Here is a 10,848-nt window from a genome sequence, read left to right on the forward strand (position 1 = left end):
AATTAGATTAGATTTTAAATAAAACTATTTAAGCTTTTTACAAAAAAAAAACTAATAATAATTAAAAAAAATCATTATAAACAAATCAAAATAACAAATGAATGTGTGCTGGGGCAACGTTTCAACCATGGATCTATTATATAACTGGATACTGTGCCAAAAATGGCCGCCCATTCATTTCAATGCATTCTGCTCAGCCAGCGCATCCGCCGAAAAAATCTCGGACTTCCTGGTTTACTTCCGTGTACACGGGCCATGGATGTATTATAAAACTGGATGATACGTCAAAAATGGCTGCCCATTCATTTCAATGCATTCTGCTCAGCCAGCGCATAAGCCGAAAAAATCTCTGACTTCCGGGTTTACTTCCGCATACAGCGGCCCATAGAGCATGCGCAGTTGTGTCACCTCCCATGATGCTCTGGGGCCTCCCATCATGCCCCGGGGCAATGACGCTAATATTAATATAATATGTATTAATATAATATCTTAATTAATGTATATTATTACATGTATAGCATCACATATATGATTAAGGTATTAATATAATATAATTACATAATATATATTAATATAAAACATCCGTGGAGTGCACGGACACGGCTGTGACGTCATCCGTGACGTCACGCCCAGAAATTTTTGACGGATATAAAGTCCATGACTTAAAAATATAGAATACAAAGATTAGTAATTGCCGGTGATTACAGCTGGAGGTTCCTGTGAACACTTTTAGAGGCTTCTCTTTTACTATTGCGGTCTATGGGAAAAAAGCTTTCTGGGCCCCATGGGATTTTTTGTTGCAGTACCGCGGCTGGACACTGGAAAAAATCGGTGTGCCTGCTGAGCGCGAGACTGGGGGCCTGGTTTCAACCGTGTCGAGAAGGTCCTCGCTGCAGCACCGCAGAAGGGGGCGGGGCGTCGGACATCACAGGGGCGGGGCGTCGGAAATCACAGGGGCGGGGCTTATGTTAACTTCACTTCCCTAAACATGTCAGCGCCATATTGACGAATGACAGCGCCATATTGACGAATGTCAGCGCTCCCGCCAACAGTGAGATCTATAGAGAGAGTTTTACAAAGTGAGATACTAATATTATATGCACAACGAGGAAGACAGTCATGTCATGTGTACAGTATGTGTATATACACACAGATGTAACATGCATGTGAATGATGATTAATTTGTTGATTTTAACTTTTCTTTTGAAATAGCTACAGGAGCGCCTCAGAATTATTGAGGAGGTCACAGGAATTGGCACTAGAATAAAAAAAGGGGAGATAAGGCTGCTTGACTTCGTTTTCGATGTCATGCTCCCAGAGGTAAATGGTCAATCTAGCTCGCTTGGGAAATGGGAGATTAACATATGAAAGTAACAGTGCACTTCTTTGATCGGATCATTTAACTGTTTTCCAGATCATAATCCTAATCCTGCAGCACAAAGGAGTGACCCGACTGCAGGCGGAATATGTAATGGCAAATGGAGGCAAGTTTTAGTTTTGACTCCAACCTCCCCTAGTGCTGCAGCGAGGACCCTATCCACCTCCCTGCTTTTGTTTTGGATTGTTTTTTAAATGTTAAAACATTTTAAAAACTCTGTGGAAAGTGTGTGGGGAGCTTTTGGGTGGAAAAGTTGCAACTGAACTGAAGTCCTGCTACTGAATTCACTGTGAGCCACTGGTATAAATGGAGTCATCTCTTGAGTTTTCCAACTCTCTGGGCAGCGTCTCCTCACTGCTGACTCGCTGAATGAATAAACACATTAACACAAAACACCTGCTTTTGTTGTCCTTGTCCCTCTTTTGTTTGTTGAAAAAATGTAATTTGTATATATGGAATCATTACTACCAATGATTTTTAGTGCTAGCCTACTCATCACACTCAATACCCAATGACAATCTATATATTTGTATTATAATTATGTAATATTAAACATAATAATTATATTACACAAGTATGTTTTATAATCTTATATAATATCTATCTTTGCATATTATGAGTATATATATTAGTGTCACCTTTTGAGTTTAATTACTGAAACAAATTAACTTTTGCACGGTATTCTTATTTTCGGAGATTCATCTGTATATAAATGATGACTTTGAATATAAATTTGCATTTGTAATTCTTGGAAATGGCCACCAGATGGTGCTGTGTCATTTTGATATCACGCCCCGCCCCTGTGATGTCCGAAGCCCCGCCCCTGTGATGTCCGACGCCCCGCCCCCTTCCGCGGTGCTGCAGCGAGGGGTACTAGCTACGCCCCGCCCCTGTGATGTCCGACGCCCCGCCCCTGTGATGTCCGAAGCCCCGCCCCCTTCCGCGGTGCTGCAGCGAGGGGTACTAGCTACGCCCCGCCCCTGTGATGTCCGACGCCCCGCCCCTGTGATGTCCGAAGCCCCGCCCCTGTGATGTCCGACGCCCCGCCCCCTTCCGCGGTGCTGCAGCGAGGGGTACTAGCTACGCCCCGCCCCTGTGATGTCCGACGCCCCGCCCCTGTGATGTCCGACGCCCCGCCCCCTTCCGCGGTGCTGCAGCGAGGGGTACTAGCTACGCCCCGCCCCTGTGATGTCCTACGCCCCGCCCCTGTGATGTCCGAAGCCCCGCCCCTGTGATGTCCGACGCCCCGCCCCCTTCCGCGGTGCTGCAGCGAGGGGTACTAGCTACGCCCCGCCCCTGTGATGTCCGACGCCCCGAACCTGTGATGTCCGAAGCCCCGCCCCTGTGATGTCCGACGCCCCGCCCCCTTCCGCGGTGCTGCAGCGAGGGGTACTAGGTTTTGTGCGCACGCAAGCTTTATAAATGAGGCCCCTGCCTGGTTAAATAAAGGCCAATGACTGAATGAATATCAATAAGCGATATAATTGGGGTCTTTTTTCTCTTTATCGTATAATGTTCACAAAGTGTAATGCAATTCATGTCATGGGTAGTGTATTTTGAAGGATTAAATACTCAACATCCTATATTATCAATTTTCTCTCTTTCTCTCACTTTTGTACTTCCTTTGTATAATTTTTTGTAGCCTATCTTTTGTATTTTTTGTATAATTTGTCTGTTAAAATTGTATATAGGTTATACTTATACTTATTCTTATTTTTATTCAGAACTGTCCTTCTCACTACCTCAAACTGCTGCACCTTAAAATGTTTATACTGTAGATAGAAATACCACATAGAAATACCACATTTGTTTATTGTTTATTTGTTTATTGTTTATTTTTACTACCAAAGAGCGAAATAACCAGAGTCAAATTCCTTGTTGGACAATGTTCGAACCTGGCCAATAAAGCTGATTCTGATTCTGATTTACATCGTGCAATCAAACGTTGAAAATCGGCTGTGCGCATGCGCAGAACCACAAAGTATCATTTCTCGGCAGGGAGCATGGATTGGCCGAACACCAGCATGATAGACGATAACTCGTTTGAAGATAAGGTACGTTTCCTATTAAAACGTGTAACTGCAATTCCCGGTTATATTATATTAGCCTTAATGGAAACCAACATAAAACGCTGTTTTATAAACTGCATATTTTTCGTGCACTCAAAGCTGACATCATGTTTGGAGAGTAATTAAACTGTCGCTTTGTTTCCCCTCGAACAGCCCGAGTTCGTTGTTGAAGAAGTACGGTCAATAATACAAGATGTAAGTTAGCATATGCTGTTCAAAAAGTTTCGATTCGCAAAAAAAACGTGGTGGTTTTATTGTATTTTTATGTTTGAACATGTTCGGCGACTAGTGGTTGCTAAGGACACTGTCGCGGTTGCTAGGCACCTTCTCTAAAGCCTGATTTATGGTTCCGCGTTAAATCAACGCAGAGCCAACGCCGTATGGTACGCGTACCATACGGCGTAGGCTCTGCGTTGGTGTAACGCGGAACCATAAATCAGCCTTAACTGTATTGTTTTGAATTGCAGGGACCTTTTTCTTTTTTAAATTCCGATGTATTGTTTTCGACTGTTCTGTTTAATTAATGTAAAATTCTCAATATTATTTGCATTGATTACCAAATGCCTGAGTAAAACATTGTTGATCTGTGCAGTCAATAGAAACAGCCATAGGAGGAAATGCCTACGAGTTCAACAGAGTGAACCAGTGGACCACCAGTGTGATGGAGCAAAGCCTGAGTCAACTCAGCAAGCTAGGAAAGCCTTTCAAGTACATTGGTATGTGGATTGTTGCCCTTAAAATGATGTATGGTTACTTTTTGTATCCTTGAATGGATATTAATGGAAAACATTTGTGTTTGTTAGTAAACTGTACCATCATGCAGAAAAGTGGAGCAGGTCTGCAAACAGGAAGTTCATGCTTCTGGGACAACTCTGCTGATGGTAAAAACAACCTCTCAATATTTGTGTGAAATTAAGTAAGATGCAAGTCTTGCTCTTGTCAATTGTTGTACGAGTATATACACCTGTCATTTTTACTGATGTAAAGGTGCATATTTCCTGCAACAGGAACCTGTACAGTGAGATGGGAGAACAAGACCATGTACTGCATCGTCACTGTTTTTGGACTTGCTATCTGAACCTACAGCACCCAGTGTTTGACATCTGTTGGATTTTCTCCCCCTTTGTTAAGTAACATGTTTTAAGTTTGTATGTGCATCTTTTTATGTTAAGTGCAATTTATAAAATTATTATGCCATATTGACTTGTCTTTATTTACACATCATATGACACTGCTACATGTACAGCATTTATCTAATGAAGCAACAAATATTACAAGTACTTTTAACATCTCAAAAACTTAATTTAATCACCATAACTAATATAAGCTACATTCAAAATGAAAGAATTAAACATTTACAAAGTAAGATTGGAGTCCATTTTGAGGAAGAAAAAATAAAGAGTAAAGGCAAGGCACCATCTTGAATAAAACATTTATAGAGAAAAGAAATACATTTGTTTTGGCTGTTTTTGTCCATCAGCTCCAGTCTCATTAAAAAAAAAAAAAAAGAAAAGATAAGCAGAACAAAGGCATTATGAACAAGGTTAGGGTGAACCTGATCACTTAAAATGATGTGTTCAACAAAGGCAAAATGTATTTGGCCAGTAGTACAAGCACCGTATGTGCTGGGATAAGAAATGTCTAATATGACAATGATTCAGTAGTCTATGAAAACTAAGTTGTGAGAATATTCAAGCAACTCATCAAAATCTATCCATCCATTCATCCATCCATGTCATGTGATAACACTATTAAATCACATTTTTTGCAAAATAAATAAAACTTGAAAAGTGCAATTTTATAGCTGGTTTCCATAAATGGTAAAAGTTGTGGTACCTAGTATAGTTAAGGTTCTTTGCATTTAAAAATGTCAGAATCAGAGGATCCATCAACAGATTTCCTGTTCCTGAATCATGCCAGTGCTACTAATGAGCCAGTTCACACTGTTAAAGTGTTCACTTGCAGCTGCTGGAGTATCCCTTACAGAATCCCATTACTAAAACATTACTGAGCCCTGTCCTCCAGATGCAGCATTTGACTTTTAGACTGTCAGAGAGCAGAGAGGAATAATTTAATGCAATCAACTGTGTCGAGAAGGAAAAGTGGTTTAACAAAGTGTTAAACTAGCAATTATTCCACACAAAACTCGCATCCAATAGTTGCACTTTACCTGATCATTTTTTATTATGTTGTGAAGAAGTGCTGGTTTTGAGGAGAAAACCATTTACAATATTGGTTAAAAAAAAAACCATTGTTATGCATTGGTGTTGACTGGCTACCCCAACTTTCGAAAGTACAGTACATTCAGTGAAGATGTAATTTATCATTTTTTTTAAAATATATTTATGTACATTTACAGTATATAATTAACTGTTACACAGGAAGATGCACAAACATGATAATCTGTTGCAAGGGATCCTCTTAAGTTTCCAACAGGGATGCAGAAGAGGGGCAAGATGACATCATACATCAGTCGCTGTCACTCTCATCCTGGTACTTCGCAGTTGCTTTGATAGAATGACCATTTTGTAAAGGCATGTCTTCATAATCACTCCTATAAAAATACACAGATCCATCAGAGAGGGTTGCACCACACACACATGAATTTACAGATGCAAGTGAAAAAAAACACATACCCATATATGACTTCATCATCCGAGTCATTTAGCATCGAGAAAGCTGGATTATCCTTCAACTGTGAGTCTGCGAGAGGTTGATAAATCCATTAATACAATTTAATCTGCAGCCAAATGCTCCAATTCCTCATCAAGAAAGGGGTATTACCTACCATAAAGGGCATTTTTGGAAGGAGAGTAGACAAATGCCAGCGTGTACAAGTAAAAGTTGAGCAGACCATAAAAGGATAAAAATTCAGCTGGTATGTCTTGAATCAAGGAGAAATCCATACTGTGGTGCAAATGATCCATTTTTATATACATAGACATAAATATTGATCAAAGGATATAATTTTGATAATGAGTAGACAATTCAGACACAAAGCTGTCTTGAAGAGCCAATGATTTTTAGTGCTAGCCTACTCATCACACTCAATACCCAATGACAATCTATATATTTGTATTATAATTATGTAATATTAAACATAATAATTATATTACACAAGTATGTTTTATAATCTTATATAATATCTATCTTTGCATATTATGAGTATATATATTAGTGTCACCTTTTGAGTTTAATTACTGAAACAAATTAACTTTTGCACGGTATTCTTATTTTCGGAGATTCATCTGTATATAAATGATGACTTTGAATATAAATTTGCATTTGTAATTCTTGGAAATGGCCACCAGATGGTGCTGTGTCATTTTGATATCACGGCCCGCCCCTGTGATGTCCGACGCCCCGCCCCCTTCCGCGGTGCTGCAGCGAGGGGTGTCACTACCTGATGTGAGTCGCTACCCGATTTGAGTCACGCATGCGCAGTTGCGTCCAACAACAGGGAATGTTATGCTATATAAGGGTATTGATGCAAAAAATCTTTATATTATTTTTGGCAAAAAATATTTATATTATTTTTAGCAAGCATAGCTAAGCATGATAGCCAAATTACCTTTCAAGATAGTAATCTTCCATTTGTCAGCTTTTCCCAAACTAGGATGAAACTTCCGGATTCCATGTAGGTATGGAGATGATGGAAAACATTAAAGTCGCTCATTTTAATCAATAATCGGGTAATGACAACACTACTTCTCCACTGAAATGCACATATTGGACGCGACTGCGCATGCGTGACTCAAATCGGGTAGCGGATTCACATCAGGTAGTGACAAGGGGTACTAGACCGTGTCCGGTCTTTCCGGTGTGGGTACCAGATTGTATCGGGCTGCAATATTTTCCCCGGAAGTGTGCATTTTTTCCCCGCGATGGTATTTTAGTCAGAAGCAGCAGATCATAGTGGAGGTAAAAGGGAGAAGAAACATATACAAGGAATTATCAGAATTATCAGTGATCTTACTGACATAGGCTAAAAAAAAATATTAGAGTTAAAATATTTATTAGGGACTATTTTCATTAGACAATTGGAGATTCAACAGTGAGCTGAGAACAATAATAGCTTACTATATGTATAGGGTAAACAATCTTTTGCTTGCTGCATAGCAGTAAGCAGTTAAATATTTTGATCTTAATAGACATTTTAAATTATCGATTTGCTTTATTACATTTATTAATCATCAGTTTTCACAAGACGGAACGTCATCACGTACGGTCAAAAGCCAATCACAAGACGAAACGTCATCACGTACGGGGAGCCGGGAAAAAAAAGCAGGTGGGAAAAAAAAGCACCGACACCGGTCTTCCCCAGGCCAAGCATCAACAAAGCTATCAGGCTTGAGCAGCTTTTTTTTTTTTTTTACCTTGTCTGCACACATATTAATGGTTAATACCATGCTGGTAAGAACCTAAGGCATATATATGTGCATTGTTAATATTTTTAATATATACACACACACACATATTTATATATATATATATATATATATATATATATATATATATATATATATTACTCAATCGCCTCCCAGCGGTTAAGTAAGGAATAGTCACGCCCTTCTACAGGTAGCCACGCCCATTCTCCGGGTAAAATCGTCTTAAATAGAGGCAGCCAGAGAGCTAGCACTCATTTGCTGGAAAATCGCTCAGGAGTGTTTGCAGAAACAAGAGGACTCTTGGACGAACTGAAGACTGCAGTTTGGACTGTGTTTGGATTGTGTTTGGAGCTAGTCAAGACTTTGTTTTTGCAACTTGAAGAATGGATTCCGCAGGGTAAGTTTGTTATTAAAATTCTAGTAGAAAGGATTAAAGATGTTACCTTCTAAACCATTTATTTAAAAGCTTTAAAAAGACTAAAACGTCCTACAATTTAACAGTTTAAATGTAATCAGATTAGATCAGTATACATTCTATTTTTAAAAAGTAGTTTTTAATGCTGGAGCCTCGAGAGACATCAGCACTGCAGTGAGAAACTTGTATAAACAGAAGATTTTTAGTATTCATGTTTTTTTCATTCAATTAGATTCAAATTTGCTTCAATAGTGTAAATATCGCAACAATATTGCCAAAGCATCAAAAATAAATTCAACAAAAATGAATGAATTTCATGAATTAAATCAAGAAAAGAGTTGCATTGTACTATTAAAGGAGCTTGAGGCTCCTTTTAAGAAATGACTCTCTAGCGCCACCCTTCACCACGACGGCCGTCGGGGGCACTGCAGCCAACAGTGAAGCCGGCACGGGAGAACGGGGAGAACGCACATGCAGCGTCATGTGACGTCACATCCGCAGGACAGCGCGGGAAATTCGGGACCGAATTGCAGCACATTTTGCAGCACACAGCCTGTTCAAGGCAACGGAGAGATACACTAGAGCAGTGGTCCCCAACCCCCGGGCCGCGGCCCGGTACCGGGCCGTGGGTCATTTGGTACCGGGCCGCACAGAGAGAAAGAATAAATAAATTAAAAAAAAAAAAAAAAAAAAAAAAATTATTAAAAAATAATTTCTGTAGAATCCCCGACTGATGATGAATGACTCTCAAACTGATGGTTCACAATGTTTTTATTCCTTGGATGTAAATACACTGCAAACACACCGTAAGAGCTATAAAGGAATAAAATAAAATAGTTAGTCTTTCTACATTCATATAAGTTTAACTTAAATACAGACCGACGCAGCTGCTCGCTCGGTTGGCAATAAAGCTACCACAATACATGAGCGACCAAAATCAAGCTGGACATAAATACGGTATTAAATTTGCACAAATCCTCATCAGCAGGTGCTTTTTGTGTCAGTTAGGCTCCACTTTAGCATTCCCGACACTAGTTTAGTCTTTCAGACACACTTTCTCTGCCGTTAAACTTTTACCATTAAAGTCCGAAGCGCCGGATGTTTACGAGGTCTCGGTGAGACGCCTTCAAAATAAAAGCACTAAATATCGGTCTACTTATATTTTATGTAACAATAAAATAATAAAATAAAAGCCTGGCTTTAAATAACGTTAATGATAAAACAAACATAAAAACACATTTATAGAAACACTGATATTATAGGTAATTTACAATTTCCATTATTTCATTTTATGTCTTCAAAAATGATGTTTTATTATTATTATTATTATTATTATTATTATTATTATTATTATTATTATTATTATTATTATTATTATTTGTATTATTATTATTACTACTACTATAGCGAAAATACCACAGTTTTTAATACCGGTCATTTTATTTAGTTTTTATCAACTACACCTTTAGATTGGGCCGTGAAAATATTGTCAGACATTAAACCGGTCCGCGGTACAGAAAAGGTTGGGGACCACTGCACTAGAGGGCTCATTCTTTTTGATTTGGAACGCTTCATCTGACATTATTACTAGAAAACTTAAAACATATACGAATTTTTTTCATAAATTCTGCCTCAATCCGGCCTCAAGCTCCTTTAAAACTTGCTCTGTTTGTGGGCGTAAAATGTATATTTTACTTGTATTATTGTATGTGTGATTTTGTATATGTGTGTATATGGGGAAGAAATAATCAAAAGAAATAATGAAATATAATAATAGTAATAATAATTTTATTAAAGCAAATTTGATTATCACAATTATGCTAAACTCCTGGTCGGTTTCACTGACTACCTGACCAACATCCTTGATGTGCGAAACTGCAGCCAAGAGGTGAGGGGTTAATTATAGAGTAATTATAGTGTGTGTGTGTGTGTGTGTGTGTGTGTGTGTGTGTGTGTGTGCGCACAGTCAGCTTTCCCTTCTAACTGTATCATTTAATAATTCTTGTCTTCATCTTTCACCAGGTGGAGAATGTTTGCCTACCGGACATGAAGTCAACACTGACTTCTTGGACAAAAGTACAGAGACCATGGACTTCATGAAGTCCCTGAAGGCTGCAAAACTGAGTCCAGCAACAATACTCAACTATATCAAGAACATGCTACGATTTGTAAATTATTTGAGCACTTATCAAAACCTCGAAGACCCGGACTTCAAAAGACGATGCGGCTCATACATCGACCTCCTGAGGAACCTCCGAAAGCCAGTGGCCAAATCAAACACCAAGGCAACTTGTAGCACCAGGTCTGTTCTAATCGGCTCACTATTAATTTTTCTTTAATTATTTCTTCCCTGTTGGTGGTACTGTGGTACTCATTTCTCTGCTGTTTTCTTGTCTATCATTTTAGGTACGACCGCTTCCAAAGAGGGCTGCCAAGCGTCCGTACCTGCCGGAAAGTCCTGCGTGTGGCCCGGACAGACATGCAAGGAGTGTTTGCCAAGCTTCTGCAAAAAGAGCACGTTGGATCAGAGGAAAAGACCCACTTCTGTACTACTGTGAAGCCATCCTGGTACTTAAACACTACCAGAGACCAGGAGCA

At 39.2% G+C, this 10,848-nt stretch overlaps 1 protein-coding gene and 1 long non-coding RNA gene across 2 annotated transcripts; one reads left to right on the forward strand and one right to left on the reverse strand.

The window, feature by feature from the left end:
• The first annotated feature begins 3,402 nt into the window (after nt 1-3,402).
• Nucleotides 3,403-4,525, forward strand: dynlt1b (dynein light chain Tctex-type 1b). The gene is made up of 5 exons (XM_061739283.1): nt 3,403-3,432; nt 3,601-3,642; nt 4,040-4,163; nt 4,251-4,328; nt 4,455-4,525. The coding sequence occupies exons 1-5, from the start codon at nt 3,403-3,405 to the stop codon at nt 4,523-4,525; spliced, it is 345 nt and encodes a 114-aa protein (XP_061595267.1).
• Nucleotides 4,526-5,721: 1,196 nt separating this feature from the next.
• Nucleotides 5,722-6,328, reverse strand: LOC133459337 (uncharacterized). The gene is made up of 3 exons (XR_009784049.1): nt 6,236-6,328; nt 6,084-6,150; nt 5,722-6,001 (listed from the first exon to the last, which is right to left on the reverse strand). It is a non-coding gene; the product is annotated as an uncharacterized LOC133459337 (long non-coding RNA).
• Nucleotides 6,329-10,848: the final 4,520 nt, after the last annotated feature.

The sequence above is a fragment of the Cololabis saira genome, chromosome 14 (assembly GCF_033807715.1).
Source record: "Cololabis saira isolate AMF1-May2022 chromosome 14, fColSai1.1, whole genome shotgun sequence".
NCBI lineage: Eukaryota > Metazoa > Chordata > Actinopteri > Beloniformes > Belonidae > Cololabis > Cololabis saira.